At 34.2% G+C, this 17,920-nt stretch overlaps 1 protein-coding gene across 2 annotated transcripts in view; it reads left to right on the top strand.

Moving 5' to 3' along the window:
- Nucleotides 1–5,178: 5,178 nt before the first annotated feature.
- The window catches only part of GSTCD (glutathione S-transferase C-terminal domain containing), a gene marked incomplete at both ends in the record, with an annotated part of 121,731 nt that continues 108,989 nt past the window's right edge, over nucleotides 5,179–17,920 (top strand). Inside the window, 4 exons of one of the 2 annotated variants that reach the window (XM_079707942.1) lie at nucleotides 5,179–5,601; nucleotides 6,462–6,929; nucleotides 12,050–12,301; nucleotides 16,608–16,701. In XM_079707942.1, the coding sequence (XP_079564068.1) occupies nucleotides 5,182–5,601; nucleotides 6,462–6,929; nucleotides 12,050–12,301; nucleotides 16,608–16,701 (1,234 nt within the window). The remainder of the gene's footprint in view (nucleotides 5,602–6,461; nucleotides 6,930–12,049; nucleotides 12,302–16,607; nucleotides 16,702–17,920) is intronic. The other variant, XM_079707941.1, reaches the window with a different exon arrangement.

Here is a 17,920-nt window from a genome sequence, read left to right as displayed (position 1 = left end):
AGAAGAAGAAGAAGAAAGAAAAAGCAGAGTGAACTGTCAGTTATATCTCATGTGGTAGGATATTTCTTGGTGATTCTTTTGTTTCAGTATTATTCAGTGTATAATGACTTTCATTATAAGGTTTATTTCTTATTGTGTGGCATGATCAAATTTTGAAAGCCAGTAATCAAAGGGGTGAGTGTAAGTTGAGAATAGGGTAAAGTACTGAGCTACAGGTCACTAAGAGGTCTGAGGAGGATCCAATAAAGGGAATTAGGAAGGAACTATCAAAAAACTTAATCCAGTGCTGAGAATTGTCAAATAACTCTACCTTTAGCATGGAGGTTTTTATCAAGAACAGTTGCTTAGAATAACATAATTTCTGATGATTTTCACTCCGGTGAAATTGTTGCTGTAATAAAATTGCAATATACTTCAATTTATGAAGTTTATAAAGTAGTGCTGTTCATTTTAGAAAAATACCTATTCCTTAATGTTTTCCAATAAGATCCCTTTATATAGATTCAAATAATGCTTTTGGATTGAAGTACAGTTCTTATCTATGTAGTGGGAGTAAAATGTACTTTTAAGGATTATTAGGATTGAAGTAGTGCACAAAAGTTCTGTGTGCTTAGCACATAGCTGGTGGACAATAAAATGTACATAATATTATTTAGAGTTGTATTCTTTGTTCATTTAACATTTATTAAGCTCCTATCAAATCCCAGGCCCAGTGATAATTTCTTATTTTAAAAAAAACAATCAACTGGTTAATATTTAGTTGCAGTTGTGTACTTTTTGGTCTTTATATATAATATATAACTTATTTATCTATTATGTAATATTTAGTTGCCATAGATCCATACTTGAATTTTGAGCACAAAAGTTTTAAACTATTTTTCTAGCTTCCAGAGAAGTATGCTTATTTTCATACTCATTTATGGTATTTTTTTCTTTCTCTCTCTATATACATGTGCAAGGAGTAAAGTAGTAAAATGGTTTTAGATAAGAAAACACCTATAAAACTCATTTCCCCTTTCATGTGTGAAATGTTTCATTTTATCAACACCAAGATATATTAATTGGAATGAGAATGAAAAAAAAGATTAAATTCCTAATTAAACCTGTGACTACTTCGTTTGTTTAAAAATATCTTTAAAGACTCCCAAATAATGAAACCAAGGCTTAAGTATTTTCTTTTTACCTGTTTTTATTCCCTCTGCAACATTCCCAAGCAGGCTGGCCTTTCCAGGGAGGAGATGCACACTCCATCAGTTCTGTTCAGTATCTCAAGTTTGTGGTGTTGTCTGCTGCTTTCTCACTCCATCACAGGAACAGTTGCAATGTGGCACCTGTCAAAGCTGAGAAAGAGCAAATGACATACAGCACTTCTGTGCTTGGCAGGAATGTAGTCTGGACTAACAAGAGCTATGTCCCCAGCTCCGTGTGTTGGAGACCCAGAGGATGATTCTACAGCACCTACCTTTTTTAAAGCTCATGACATAAAAGTAATAAGGAATTCGCTAGGTAGAAATGGAGAAGAAGAAGAAAAAAAAAAGGTTTCTTTTGAGGGTATTTGCAGACTTTAAGCAAAAACTGTGTTCTACTTTCTTGAAAAATTAAAGACATAGTACAAGCTGAAAACATATCAAATTTGTACAGGTTTGCTAATATTTAATATTTATTTTTGAAATTACAGTAGTATTTAATGTGGAGAAATTGCCCAGAGAGAGTATTTTTTTTAAACTCTAAGATCATTAAGTAACATTTTTAATCTTCAAGAGGAAGAAAAAAAAAACCCAACATCTGTATTTAAAGAAATAAATTATGTTAAGAATCAACAGTACTGGGACTTCCCTGTTGGGCCAGTGGTTAATACTTCACCTTCCAGTGCAGGGAGTGCCGGTTCGATCCCTGGCCGGGGAGCTAAGATCCCACATGCCTCGCGGCCAAAAAACCAAAACTTAAAACAGAAGCAATATTGTAACAAATTCAATAAAGACTTTAAAATGGTCCACATCAAAAAAAAAATCTTTAAAAAGAATCAACAGTACATTGCATTTTCTCGTAGGTATCTCATTAATTTTTAGATATCTCCAAGGGCAGATTATTGCTATTCTATTTTGTTGACATTTAGCATTTATTAAGTGCTCACAGCAAAAAAAGTTTATAGAATGTGTAAAAGTTAATTCTCAAGGTTCTTATGTGCCTCAGGAAGTGGCAAATATACACGTACTCTAATTTTTAAAAAAATGTTTCTGCATATCCTAAATCAAAAGCTGTAAAATAGTATGATGTTGTTTTTAGTTTTTTGTTTGTGTGGTTTTTTTTTTTTTTTTAAGTGTTAGCAGGACTAGTCTCTAATTACTATTTCCTAGACTGCTGGGCAAATGAGGAAATCAATTATGTTTTCTTTCAAATCTGCTTCTTGGGGAAACATTTAGGGATCTTCTTTATAGCATCCCACTGTCAACAAAGGGAGTTAAGAGGATTGGTAAATTAATCAGCAATAGATATATAGGGATAAACTCTCCAAAGAGACTATTGATCTTCTACAAAATGTTGGTTTCTTTTGCCTGTGAGCTTTAACAAATGCCCTTTAATATTTTGTTTTAAAATCGGCTCTATGTGGGGGAAAAAAAAATCCAAAAGGTAATTAAGTTAGCTCAGGGAGAAAATGGTTCCCATGGGTTAAAGGGTTGTTGCTTTTAAATTACATGAAATAATTTTCCCGTAGATAATCTTTTAAATAAGTAACAAACCATGGTTCAGATCTGTTATGTTTTAACAAAAGAAATATAAGATAAAACACTGGTGATCACTTGCATTATCAAGAATGTTTTCCATGACAGTACTTTACTAACTATATCCCTTTGTTATAATGGATTATTAGCCCTTTAATAAAAAAGTTGAGGACCAAAATGATTAAAGAATACTTAACTATTTTGCTTTTGATTAAAAAAAAAATCTAAGGAATTTAGAATATAAAGGAAATTTAGTAAATTTTAGCACCCTAAAATTCAGGTACACTAATATTTCAAATACACTTAAAAGAAAGAGTTGCATGTGTACATTTTAAAGGCTTTTAACATAATTTTTAAATAATTTAAAATAATTTTTTCTCCAATATACCATTTTCCTGTTACATGGCGAATGCTTTTAAAGAGTGCCATCTAGTGTCAGTTTTGGAATTTTGGTTTATGTATTAGAACATGGGGAATTTTATTTTATTTATTTATTTATTTATTTATTTATTATTTTTATTTTTTGCGGTATGCGGGCCTCTCCCGTTGCGGAGCACAGGCTCCGGACGCGCAGGCCCAGCGGCCATGGCTCAGGGGCCCAGCTGCTCCGCGGCATGCGGGATCCTCCCGGACCGGGGCACGAACCCGCGTCCCCTGCATCGGCAGGCGGACTCTCAACCACTGCGCCACCAGGGGAGCCCAGAACATGGGGAATTTTAGACCCAGGAAATGTAGAAATCAAACAAAAAGTCATAATTGACAAAAGTCTTAAAGATTGTGACTTGAAAACACCCATCAATAATTTGACCACAAGGTTGTGTATGTTTGCATCTTTAAAATAACCAACATGTCTATTCGTCCATGCATTCACTCAATATTTCTTGACTATATATATATATATATATATATATATATATATATATATACACACACATATATACATGTATATATATATATTTATATATACACATACACATACATATACATATAGCAGGCCCTGTTTTAGCATAGCAGTGAATAAAATAAAATTTGTACTCTCATGGAACTTTCTATTGGGCTAAGACCAAAATAGATAATGTAGTATGTTACAATAGTAATAAATGCTGTGAAGAAAAGCATAGAAAGGGATGGAAATGTTTTTTCAGGGAAAGTGGGAGTTGGGGTTTGCAAGTTAAATACAGTAGCAAGGGAACATCTCAAAAAGTTGATGTTTGAGTAGGTACTTAAAGGAGGTATGGATGTGTTCTAGGCACTAGAAATATCAAGTGCCAAGGCACTGAGGTGGGAATGTACCTAGTGATTTAGAGGAACAATAAGCCACTTTTGCTGAAGCAGTGAGCGAAGATGAGAGCTGATGAGATGGACAAAGAGACAAAGAGAATTAGATCAAGGAGATCTTTGTAGACCATTGCAGGAGCTTTGCCTTTTCTCTGAGTAGGATGGGAAAACATTAGAGTGCTTGAGCAGAGAAGTGACATGATTTTATTTCATTTTTAACAGTATCATTTTTGCTACTATGTTGAGAATAGACTAGAGGATGGAAAGCAGGGTTAGGAAGCAATTGCTATAATTAAGAAGAAAGGTGATGGTGGCTTGGATCACAGTGGAAGCAATGAAGATGGAATGAAATAATCAGATTCTAGGTATATATTGAATGTAGTACCAAAATAAATTTTTAATGGATTAGTTATGGGGGTGTGAAAGAAAAGAGTAATTTAAAATGATTGTCCAGGTTTTTGGCCTGAAGAGCTGAAGGATGGTGTTCCATTAACTGAAGTGGGGAAGATACATGAGGAACAGGTTCTGGGGGTAGGGAGAGAATAAGGAACTTGATTTTGGACATGTTAACTTTGAGATATCTCAGTTATCAACATCTAAGTTATGGAAAATTTCAAATATTTTTTTCTATTGTGATTCAGCATACAATAGCTCATCACATATCAAAATTCACTTTAGGAGAATCCATTTCTTGTGAGAGAATGAATATATCCCCCCCTCAATTATTATATTTTAGGGGCATAAAACAAGCAGTATGGAAGGACCAGCATCATCAAGCTTCTCAGAGCTATTATCCCCAGACAACTCTAGGTATTCTTGGTTATTTCTTATGTCCCATTCTATTCATCTTTTGTTCTCACCTGTAGTGAGACCCCAAAGTATCAATACTTGACTGGAAGAGTTCTATTGCAAAGCACCTGAGGTATGCTCTTTTTAAAGGAGCTGGATATAAAATCACCCTTAAGACTAGTTAATTGGACAGGGTAGGAATCTTTCTTTCGGAAGCCATTTATTCATTCCAAGAACCAATTCTTGTAGAATCATATCTATCACAAATCCCTGCTGATTTCTAGAAAATGTTTTTAAAATGTTCATCTTTTATTTTAGCTTCGCAATTGCTATATTCTAAGACCTATAACCACTTCAATTTATGCTTCAGGTAACCCAATGAAAGAAGAAAATGAAAGGCATTAAGAAAAGTCTTACAGAAGAATATCTATACTTGGATTTTTCTCACCAAAAAGAAGGGTGCATCTTTCCTTTTCATACATCTATAACTTTATTTTTGTTATCATACTGTGACTGCAAAATCTTTAAAGTTTGCTTAGTCCTCACGGGAGAAAGCACAGGCATTTCACTACTTAAAAATGTACTGTCTGAGGATGTTGAAATACAGATTATTTCAAGGCAAGAGCTTCCACCAATAGTCCAGAATTGCTGTTTACCTGCAGTAGTAGAAAGACCAGACAATTTCTGTAGAGCAGGACTTGCTGTTGTTCTGAGACACATAATTCAGAAATCATATGAAGCAGACCCCTCAAAGAAGGAAATTTTGGAACTTCTGGGTTTTAAGAAGACTTGCTTGAAAGCCTGTGCTGAAGTAAGTATAATGTCTCTTTTCTGTTATTTAAAGCCATAAGTGACAACACATTCACTTGAATATTTATTTGAACTTTCTGTTGGAAAATAAAATTTAATTTACTTAAGAAAAACTACAGGGCTTCCCTGGTGGCGCAGTGGTTGAGAGTCCGCCTGCCGATGCAGGGGACGCGGGTTTGTGCCCCGGTCTGGGAAGATCCCACGTGCCGCGGAGCGGCTGGGCCCATGAGCCATGGCCGCTGAGCCTGCGCGTCCGGAGCCTGTTGCGCGTCCGCAACGGAAGAGGCCACAACAGTGAGAGGCCTGCGTACCGCAAAAACAACAACAACAACAACAACAAAAAACTACAGTAACCAATGAAAGAGTTAAAATGGCCCTTCACGTATACCGATATTTCAGCGCAGTATTGGAAGATAAGAATTTAAGATTTAATTTATGAGGCTTAGAGACATTATTTTTAGGGAAAGATTTCTCTTTTTTTTTTTTACTTTTTAATTACTCTGAGGATTTTTAAAGGGGATTTTACATATGAACAGGAGCTCAAAGTAGCAGTGTTTCAGAAACCGAGCTTTTTTAGGGGGAGTGTACTTTAAAGGCTTTGGGAAGTGAGGATTTATTCGGTAAGTGGACACAGGAGAATAGCATATGTTCGAGATACAGGAATGCTGAACCTCCATTGTTTAATGTTACCACTTCTGAAGCACTGTAATGTCTCTTGATAGAGCATAAAAGCCTAGCCCAGAGATGGTTTAGCTCAAGACTTAAATTCTCTAAACCAGTCTTATTTCCCAATAGAAAGTTATTTTTCTTCAAGCTACGTTGAAAGTAAAGAATCGTTTCATTTCTTGTTTTGTTTTGCAGGTTAGTCAGTGGACCAGGCTATGTGAACTTACCATCCCTTTAGCTATTGAGAATTTTCTCAAAGAATCTTCTGACCAGCCCCCAACTATCCCTGCCGAAATACTAGAGCTTGAGAAGAAGCTTAGTGAGCCCGTTAGGGTACATAATGATGACAAACTCCGGCGGCAGAAGCTGAAGCAGCAGAAGGCTCCTGGGGTTAGGCCTTCCCTTGCTAAGGAAGAAACGAAGAGCAAGGTCCATAGACAGGAAACATCTGAAGAGGTGGACTCTTCATCGGCGAGCCTGGAACTGAGAGTGGCATTTTCAAAGCTCACAGTACATGAGGAACCAGCTCCTGCCAACAGGGAGCCTGCTCACGTTAGAAAAGCGAAAGCTTCTGACCTTCCACCTCTGGACCATGTGTTTGTAGAAGGCCTGTACTTCACTTTGGCAGATATTGTGCTCTTGCCCTGTATCCATCATTTTTTGGTAAGGTTTATCAGGAGTGGATACATTGCTGTATGTTTCAGTCTATAAACTGCCCAGGTTTGAGTCCCTATTTCATTTCTTAATACCATTATGCTCCTGGGCAAGTTATTAATATCTGTCTCCGTTTTCTTATATGTAAAATAGAAATGATAATAGTGCCCATCTAACAGGATCAGTGTGAGGAATAAATGACAATTTGTGTAAAGTGTGAACGATGTTTGGCACATAGTTGCTTTCAATACATGTTAGTAATTATTATGACTTTTAGTTCTGAGTTGCTAAAACATTAGCATTTGTTATGATTATTAATTTTAAAATGCTGTGGTGATCACCTTCTAATACTAGAGGCTCCAGTATTAAAATACTAAAAACTCTTGTCAGCTATATTTTATAATTATGTAGTCTCTTCAAATGCTAATTTCATTATGTTAGATATTTTTAAATCAGAAATATTTTACCCTCATCTCTGTTATGTTACATAGCTGGCAGTACTATTCAATGCTGTGGGAGATTATATATGTAAAGTTTCCTTTTTCAGTTCAGGTACACATACATGTATATATGTGTGTGTACATATATATACATATTTATATACATACATATATAAATGTATGTATGTATTTTTTTTCTGTCTATGGAGGGAAAAAGGACAAGGTAAAAGTAGTATCAGAGTGATCATGGGAAGCTAGAGCTCTCTGCAGCTTTCCAGTTGGTTTTCCAGAACTGCATTTTTCTCACTTTGAAGCATTTCACCCTTTCCCTTACTAAGGAATCAGATATCAGATTTCATTTTGATTATATATCACCAACACTTCAGGCATCTCTACTGACAGATGAGAAGAGATTTCTAACGAAAATCTATATATTTGGGGACCAGGCTTCACTAATAAGTTAGGTGGCATTAATCAATTGGCATTTTCTTAGAGAACATTTCTCATTTCTTTAAAATGTAAACGAGAAAAGATTAGAAACCAAAATAACTTCAGAATCAAAGGATGTGAGAACAAGAGATCTAGGAATCATTTAGATGTTGATTAAGTATTGTAAATGTCATGTGTATTCATATTGTCCATGGGCCTGGGTGGGGAGAAAAACGTAGATTTTTTCTTTTTCGTAGTCAAACGATTTCTAAATTCTCTTGTCCCTGACTCCCCCCAGTCCCCCACCTCTGCTGTTATTACCGACTTCAATCATTAGAGCAGTCATTTGGTGCATATTAGGAAATACTGTTGGTATTCATGGCTTCTTGGTCTCCTTGGATAACTATTTGTTCCTAATTTCATAAAAATCGAATCAAAGCAGCACAACCATTAATTCATTCATTTGAGAAATTTATTGAAAGCCTCCTGTATATGTCATGCCCTGTTGTATGCACTAGGAATACAGTGATGAACAAGACAGAAATGGTCCCAGCCCTTATGGAGTTAATATTCTAATAGAAATAGAAAAATAGGGAAGATAGAAATGAACACGTAGACAAATAAATAATACATATTTAAATAATGGTAAGTGCTACAAAGAAAATCAAACAAGGTGATAGAGAAGACTTGATTATTTGCTTTCAAAGGCAACAAAACATAAAAAATTGGATTCACCTGCATGAAGGTTATTTTTAGATCATTATCCAGACATCTATCTTCAGCTAAATTGCATTTAATTTTAGCTTAATTTAAAATACTGTTTACCTGATGAGGATCAATTGAGGTGGAGGTGTTCCTAATTGAGAGGATTTTTTTCCCCCTTCAATCAGGTGGGACATCATCCTGACCACTGCTGAGTAAGTCTACCTAATATTGATACAACTAAGGAACTCTGTCTTCATCTCAGTTTAAAATAGCAGAAAACTTTTTTATTACATGTATTCTATGATTAAATTCTTCTGTTTCGACATTATGTAAACTAATTCTCTAAATATTTTCCTTTGTTTGTTTGTATTTTTCCTAGATCATCACATTTTCTTTCAGGAGTTAATCTTTCTTGGCTAAAGCTTTGGTGTTATTTCTCTTGTATTTATTTTCCTCTTGTAAGTCATCTTGGGTTACGAAGCAGCCATTTTAGTTCAGATGGTGGCTATGAAGCTGAGCCTTTATACTTGTATTAACACACCACTGAGGTGATGGAGTAGTGGTCCAAATGATCAGAATTAAGATCAAGTTCATGATCAGGAATGAAGTTCAAGTTACTAGGTTTGGATCAGAAACATGGAGTTGAATCTAGGGCCAAAGTATTTAGCCACAGGAATAAGATAAGAATATGAAAGAGCAGTCAATTTTGCTAATTCAAGGTTTGGTATACCAGAGGTCAAAATTAGAAGAGTTAGGGAAAATACTGAGTTTTGCTAAACAGAATAAAGCCAAATATGCAAAACAACAGCAGGGAGAGAGGCTAAGGTGTTATATCTAAACCTCTGCTCCAAGCTTCTCTTCCTTTTCATAGGATGTTAGTTTGCAAAGTTAACCACTGATAGCCCAACACTTCTTCCTGGAAGGTGCCTGATAAAATCCTCTCCTCTGGAAAGTTTCAGGAATGGATTAAAAAAGAATAAATTAAAATGCATCTTATGATTCCCCCCTCCCTTTATTTGCTAGAACCTTCTAGTACACAGAATAGGAAGCATAGGGAGAAATAACAATGAATAACCATACTAAGGCAAAATCTTGCTTCTCTCTGATACCAGAAAATTTTATAGTTATTTTTAAGTTACTGCTACTAAACAGGTACACTTTGATAGAACTATTTAAAAGATCATTCTACTCCTGGAAGACAGAGAAGTTGACATTTTATGAAATATTTTTGTAATTTGAACATTTATGATTTAACTTAATACATTTTAACTTCTAATGCTTTGAATTTAGTTTTTTAAAAGTATGACGTGTTTATTACTAAAGTAAAATCATTGTAGAAATAGATTTTTGAGCAAAAATACCTATGTTAAGTACCTCTTTCACTGTTCCCATTGGCATAAAATTGAGAATAAAATGGGAATCTCACTACTGGATGGCATATTGCAAAAATTATGGATGCCGTAGTTAATTTATATTTTCCATCCCCTGTCCTATTCCTTAGGTCCTTAAGAATTTTCATTTTTAACTCACCAGTTCTAGATGGTAAGAAAAGACCCTGAACTGGGATTATATTTCCATTTAGACAGGTTGTTTACTATTTTTTATACTGCTTACACTGCTCACCTAAATATTTGTTGGTTATGATGTGTTTTTGAAAGGGTAGACAGGACTGAGGAAATGACATAAAAGAATTACAAAATACTTTATATAATAAGTGATTGGAAAGTAATGCAGAGGAGGAGATCTTTTGGATAGGTGTAATATCTTGCTTCTCTTTTTATTCATACAAGTTTTTCTGCCTCTTGCTATAATTAAATACAAAGCCACTAGGATTTCAGTTTGTGGTCTTATAGCAATTTTTTACCAATATTTTGAGAATAAATTATTTTCTTGTCCTTAAGTAACTCTGGTATTTATAATATTTTGATCTTATCAGCCAGGCAACATCTTTTACAAATCATTTCTTAGGAACAAATTTAATTTTCATTTCACACATTTAACATTAGCCTCATCCATAAATATATCTTCTCAAGTGTAATTAATGAATGTGGTGCCGTACCTCCTGAGCTGTCTGGATATTAGCAGAGCAGCCTGGCATATTGATTAAATGGGATAACCTGTCATGCAGAGTAAAACTCCTCAAATTTTTTAAACATGAATTATTGTTGTTTAATCACAACTTATTTTCAAAAGGAGGGAAAGATGTCATATGCGTCTAACAAGTAAGAATAAATCACTACCAAGGGGAGTAAAGGAAAGGTGAGGAAATGAGAAATTTCTTATTTGATTAATTTATCATGGCTTAAAGCTCAATTCCCATAGCACATAATCTGTTTCCAGACAATTAAGTATTTTGTTGAGAATTAGAAACTTTTTGGCTCCCAGAGTACCATTTAGACAGTATTTTTCAAACTTTTTTACTTTTCACAGTAAATAATGCATTTTACAAGGTGACTGAGCATACAAAAACAAATATACATCTTTATATTATATATATGAATATAGATATATATAAACAGAAAATAACCCACCTTACTACATGCTATGTACTCTGATATTTTCTATTTAATTTCATTAAAAAAAATTTTTAATTGATTTTTAAATCTCCTAATGGGTTGTAAGCAGCAGTTTGAAAAACACTAATTTAGGGGATTATTCTTTGAGGTCAATAAATGGTTTCTTGATCATTTGTTCATTCACTCAGTATTTTTTGCAAGGCAGTGTTTTAAGCGCTTGTAGTATACAAAGAGAATTAGACATAAACCCTGTTCTTATAATCAATTCTTATTTAACCTTAAAGTCCAGTTAAAATAGACTATATATATGTGTGAAATTTTTCATTAATTTTTGTCCTTTCTGACTCCTGTTTTGGCACTGATTATTGCTAGATACATTTGTAGAGATTTTCTGTGACTTGACCTTTTCATTTTATCTGTTCGTAAGTCATAATCTGTTTGTAACATTATAACTGTTTCTATGGAAACAACATTCAGTTCTCACAAAGAAGCAAGAACATTCTAATTTTTAAAGAAATTGAAGTTTGGTGGTGGTGCTGGAGAGAAAGCATCTGACCAAGAGAAAATAAACATATTAATTTACATCAGGGGTAATGGTTTCAAATGCTTCTAATTTGAATAAATAAAAGCCTTACTTTAAATGCTGCATCATAATAAACAGAAACAAACTACTGATAAATGCAACTACATGGATGGATCTCAAAATCATATTGCTAAGTGAAAAAAGGCACATTTTGTGATTCCATTTAAATATATGAAATTTTAGAAAAGGCAGAGTTATACACATGAAAAGCAGATCATAGATTGCCTACAACTGACTGTGGAGCAGAGACTGATTGCAAATGGTCACAAGGGAACTTTTTGGTGTGATGTTGAGTGTAATGGTACTGGATTATGGTGGTGGTTGTGCAACTGTATAAATTTACTAAAACTCATTCTTTAAATGTGTGAGTTTTATGGTATGTAAAGTTACCTCAATCAGCTCTTATAACAAACAAAAATTATATAATAATGTGTTTTGTTCTTTGTAATTGCCTAGGTAATTATCTGCAAGAAACTTTCTGAAAAGCTGGTAGAATTTCCACTGCTGGCTGCCTGGTACCAGAGAATTCAGGAAGTGCCAAGAGTAAAAACAACAGCTTCTCAGTGTGGGATCCAATTTCTCAATTTACCAGAATTACAGACCACCTCGAATGAACAGCAACCAAGCTTAGATGAGGTCCCATGTGCAGAGGAGCAAAATGATCCTTCATTTATAGGAGGACCAAGACCCACTATGACTAAGTTAATGGTAATTAAATTGTTTTTATTAAAATTTTGTTTGAAAGCTTTCATGTGATAAAGTTGCTGAGCATTTTACCCCAACTTGTATAACATTTTTGTTTTTACATTTTATAAATTTTATTTATATCTCTCTTGACCAATTAATATTTCTGCTAGTCTTTGGATTTAAGTGAAATATAGTAAATTGAAGATTTTTAATATTATGTGTCTTTGGAGCCAAACAAGTCAGAATATATATTTTTAAGAGTATTTTTCTCAGAATTTTTTGTTTTTATATTCGAGACACCAAAGTCATATCACACCTGGTCAAGTTTATTGTTTTAACCTGATGTTTTTCTGTTACAAGGAACTGGTTTCTCAGTTTCTTAATTTTGAGGTGATGATTTGAATTAAAGAAATATGAAGATGATTATCTCAATATATTTTCCAAGGTTTTGTCTAAATTTAAGATTTTTGAATTCTTTGAATTCTGTTTTTACTTTATTCTTTGATTTTATGACTTTTTATGTAATAAGAGCACATGATTTATTTTTCTCTCTTTGCAGCATAATTTGTTTCTAATAGTACTAAGTGTAAAAGTTTTCACCAATAGGCTTTCTTTTCTCTATCATTCAAAACAATCTGCGAAAATGTTTTGCTTTTAACTTAGACTGTTTGAAGATTTATTCAAATAGAAAATTCATGAAGTAATTTGAGCTAGTCATCTGAGTTGTATTGGAAAGAAAATCATTGTATTTTTCAACTTGGGTTAGGAAGTATTTGAGTTCTATAGTTAACAGAAAGTTTGCTGATTTAGAAAAGCAGAAGATATTAGTAGTGACACCAGCCCCTTATCTCTTCAGCTAAGCTTTCTTAGCCTAGTGATGAAACAATGAAACAGATGGTACAGTTGATTATAGAAGATATCAAAGCAGGTCCAAAGTTTGATGTGTCTTGATCAGATGGTTATACTGCTCAACGATCTCTCGTTTACCTCCTGAGTGTTTTTTAAAAAATAATTGTCAGGAGAGTACTCTTGTATTAAAATACTAATTTTAAAAATTTCAACAAACCAAAAATCTGTGCTTTTATTTTAATTCATACTTATGCAGTCTTGAAAAAAAGATTGGTAATTCAAACTTTTCTACCTGTGCTTTTCCAGCAATAAAATGACATTAGGAAAGACATTTGCATTTGATACATTTTAAAATATCTATAAAAAAGAGACAGGTGGGGCTTCCCTGGTGGCGCAGTGGTTGAGAGCCCGCCTGCCGGTGCGGGGGACATGGGTTCGTGCCCAGGTCCAGGAAAATCCCACATGCCACGGAGTGGCTGGGCCCGTGAGCCATGGCCCCTGAGCCTGCACGTCCGGAGCCTGTGCTCTGCAACGGGAGAGGCCACAACAGTGAGAGGCCCACGTACCGCAAAAAAAAAAAAAAAGAGAGGTGACTAGAATTTAAATTCAGAAAAAAGTTAATAAACAATTGTACAGTAGAAACTAACACAACATTGTAAAACAACTATACCCCAATTTAAAAAAATAAATAAAATACATATGGACAATAAAAAATTATAAAAATAAGCCCTTTTGTAATAATATAAAAAATATAAAGGAATCCTGAATTTTTAATTTACAGGGGATGTGTTAGTTCAGGTCCTCAAGTAGCAAACTCCAAGATGGGGTTAGATGGGCAAGAGGTATACTGAGGGGAACATCTGTGAGGGAAAGTGGGGAGGGAGCCAGAGGAGGCTGCGGGAGCCTTCAGAACGCTGTGCAGTTTTGATCCCTGTGCGTGAAAATGGGAAAGGAAGGAAGGTTGGGTCAGAAAAGTCAGACTTCAGTGCAGTTCTAAGAAAGTTTTGTCAAGCTAGTGGGGAATCCTTGAGCCTGAGTCATCTGTCAGAGAGTTCCGTATTTCTCAAAAATGGTCTGCCACTCAGTCTCTGAGCCCGAGACTCTCAGTCATTGGCTTGGGAACAGTCCATGGGAAGGCTATACTAGAGACCAGGTGACTTGGGTTCTAGTCCCAGCTTTGTAGTCAAGCTAACATTATTACCTTCAGTAAGTCACTTAACCATAGGGTCTCAATTTCTCCTTTTATAAATTAGGAGAGTGTAGTACACACTTTGTACGAGTCATTTCTGATTTTAAATTTTACGATTGTATAAAAGTTGACTAGGACATCACATCTGCAATTTTATAAGAACGGAATGTTCAAATCTAAAAAGTTATCATTTCAATTTTCATGTAATTCTAACTTGATAGTGCATATTGGATACAATACATTTTCTTTTTTTTTTCTTTTTCACTTTTCCAACCTTATTAAAGAAGTTCACCATAGTAACATTTTCCTTTTTAATAGGGCATTGTTTTTGCTACTTACATGTTTCTCTATTGTCATATATTTGAAAGACAATATTATATCAAATTAACATATTCTATGAATGTATTAATTTTTTTATACTGTAACTTCTCATTTCTGTATAGTCAGGTTTTTTTTGTTGTTTTTTTGTGTTTTTGCTTTTTTTTTTTCTTTTTTGCCAGTTGCAGTGAGGACACATGAAATTGGCCCTAAGCAGATGTGTAAAGTAGGAAAGTTTTTCTTAGGAACGCTCACATCTCGCCTTTTTTTCCTTCTGTTTTCTTATTCACAATCTTGCCTCCAAAATCTCCCTTATTCTCTAGAGGTTTTAAATTTATGTATCCAGTCAAAAAATGTACTTGTGTCTACTAAACACCAGACATTGTTCTGAATGTTGGATGTATGAAGAACAAATTGGACTGCCTTCATGGAGCTTACATTCTGGTGGGGGAGGTAAATAAAGAAAAACCACAAATAAATGTATAACACATTAGGTATTGATAAATGCTATAAAAAATAATGTGGGATGAGGGGGGTGCAGATGATTGAGGTCAGGATCATTTTTTAGATAAGGTGGTCAGGAAGGCTTATCTGACTATGTGAAGACATTGAGCAAATGACCTGAATGAACATTTGAAGATTTGGATGAAGTGTTCTAAGAGGATCCAGCTAGTAAGAAGACCCTGAGCAAATCTACAGAGACAGAAAGTGGATCAGTAGCTGCCTAGAGCAGGGAGCTTTGGGGAGAGAATGGAGAGTGTCTGCTAATGGGTATGGGACATCTTTTTGAGGTGATGAAAATGTTCTCAAATTAGATAGTGGTGATTCACAACTGAATATTTTAAAAACCATTGTATTGTATGCCATAAAGGGACAGATTTTTATGGCCTAGAAATTATATCTCAATATAGTTGTATTTTATGGAAGACTCTAAGTTAGGAATAAGTGTGGTGAAATGAGGAATAGCGGGAAGTTCAATATGGCTAGACTAAGGGAGATAGGAGAGAGGTAGATGATGTCAGAGAGATGTGTTTATCTTTCTGGAGGGGGTAAGTACTCTAGACCTCTATACTTGTAGCTATAGCTCTACCCCAACAAAAGAATTTTTATACTATTTCCTTTGGCACTGAAATTCAGCTAGTTTTCATAATGGAAAGTAATCTCACGAACTAACCGATACAAAGGGGCTAATGATAGATTCTCAAGGATTTTTCTTTTGAATAGGATATTCCCGCAGATAAAAAAATTTCCAGAACCATGGATATCTATCCTGTAGGCTGTGGACACAGAATGTGATTGGAAAGGTTCTGGGAATCCATGTGTATGCCATGCCACTGTCTGTAGATCAAATAAATAAATGTATAACTTTTAACATGAGGAAGGAACCTGAGAATTGTTTTATATATGGAAGAGGGATGATCATTTCTTTAAATGGTGGAAAAAAAATGTTGGGAACCATTTGGTTAAAACAAAGGGATCCTTTTCTAGAGACTTTGTAGATACTTGTAAAAGACTAGTATGGATGATATTTTGGGGTGAGTGTTAAAGTAGGGACTTTTTGATTCTGTGAATATAGCTCCTAGGCTGTGGCAATTTTTGTATAATCCAAGACAGAACTTGATGGACATATACAGAGTCAGTTTTGATTATGTGGATTGTTTTTGACAAAACTTTTATTCTCAGGTGACATTTCTCTTTGACACACAATATTTCTAAGTAGCTTATTACTTCTGTGTCACTTCAGGTAATAATTTAAATAGGAAATTTAATAATAATTTAATAGGAAAGTAACCATGCTGTTATGAAACTCAACATATATTTCTTATGTAACTAAATATTTTGAGGAATACTTGATGATTATTAAAATCTGTGTCCCTCCTTGCCAGTGTAAAAAATAGAAATTTGGTCTTCTAGAACATAACAGGATTTTATTAATTTATTAATTTGGAAAGGGCCTATCTCCTTTTCTAGGAAAAAGGCATTGAAGTGATGTTTTCTCCCCACCCTTGCCCTACTTGGACCCTTGATTGGGATACTCTTCCTGCAGCAGTGAGCCCAAAGGAAGGTAAGGTTGTTTTTTTTTTTTATCCTTTAAATTTTACTCATAATCTGGATACCCTCTTCAGATCCATCTTCTAGTTCTCTAGTTCTCTCTTTGTCTATATCTAATATTCTGATCATACTATCCACTGAGTTTTCATTTTATTTTTATTACAAAATTTGATGGATACACATTGCTCTGATTTAATATTTCTCATATTTTCCTACACTGGTTCATCTGTTCCTTTTTTTTTCTTTGCTGAAGTATTTTGAAGCCTATCCCAGATAACACATCATACTATAGTACACACATCTAAAAAATATTGACATCTTAAATAATCACGTCATTATCACGCTTTATAAGAATCAACAAAAATTCCTTCATCATCTAATAACCAGTTCATAATCATTTCCAATTGTTTAAAATATTGTTTGAAAAAATATTTTGATAGTTAGATTTTTAGTTAAATAATATTTTTATTGCTAAAAACTATATTTGTTTTGATAATAAACTTTTCCTTGTTCATGTTTCAGTTTCCTCTTTTTATAATTGTTTAAACATAGTGATTTTATATTCTGTATTTATTATTTCTAATAGCTGATGTCCATAGAGGTCTAATTCTGCTGTTTATTGTTTCTGTTGACTTCACTGCCGGTGTCTCATATCCCTATTAGTTCTGTAATTTTAGATTATAAATTGATTTTATGGGTTATTTAAATCTTGGAATCTTGTGGGGCCTGGGATAGGAATGAATTCCCATAGAAAGGATTTATTTGTTTATGCCAGACATCTTAAAGTATTTAACTTAAGGCACTAGAACTTAACATTATTTTTTCAGGTTGAGATTCCTTCAGCCTTTTCTGTCTGGAACTGAGGTTTAAACAGAAAAGTTAACTTTTTTCACCTTCCTTTGCTTTGGGTAGAACTCTTTTTTTTAATGCATTTTTTCATAATGAATATAGCTTTTCAAGGTTTCTGCTTTCATGTAGTGATATTAGTTTCAACTCTCCACCATGCTAGGGATCAAGGACTAGCCTATCTTCTTTGTCTTGCTGTTAAAGCCTAGATCTCTATTGTCAGCAAATACCCTCCAGGGAGCTATAGTGTCAGTTCAAGATTATTACACTACTTTTTAGTTCCTTTCCCCCTTTTTAAGGCCCTATGGGTTTTCCTTACTCTCAGAAGTCCAGTTAGGCATGTAAAGGATGATTGTTGAATTTTAAATGCCATTTTAGGTATTTTT

The sequence above is a fragment of the Hyperoodon ampullatus genome, assembly GCF_949752795.1.
Source record: "Hyperoodon ampullatus genome assembly, chromosome: 1".
Taxonomy (NCBI): domain Eukaryota; kingdom Metazoa; phylum Chordata; class Mammalia; order Artiodactyla; family Ziphiidae; genus Hyperoodon; species Hyperoodon ampullatus.
This window is presented reverse-complemented; position numbering and strand designations above follow the sequence as displayed.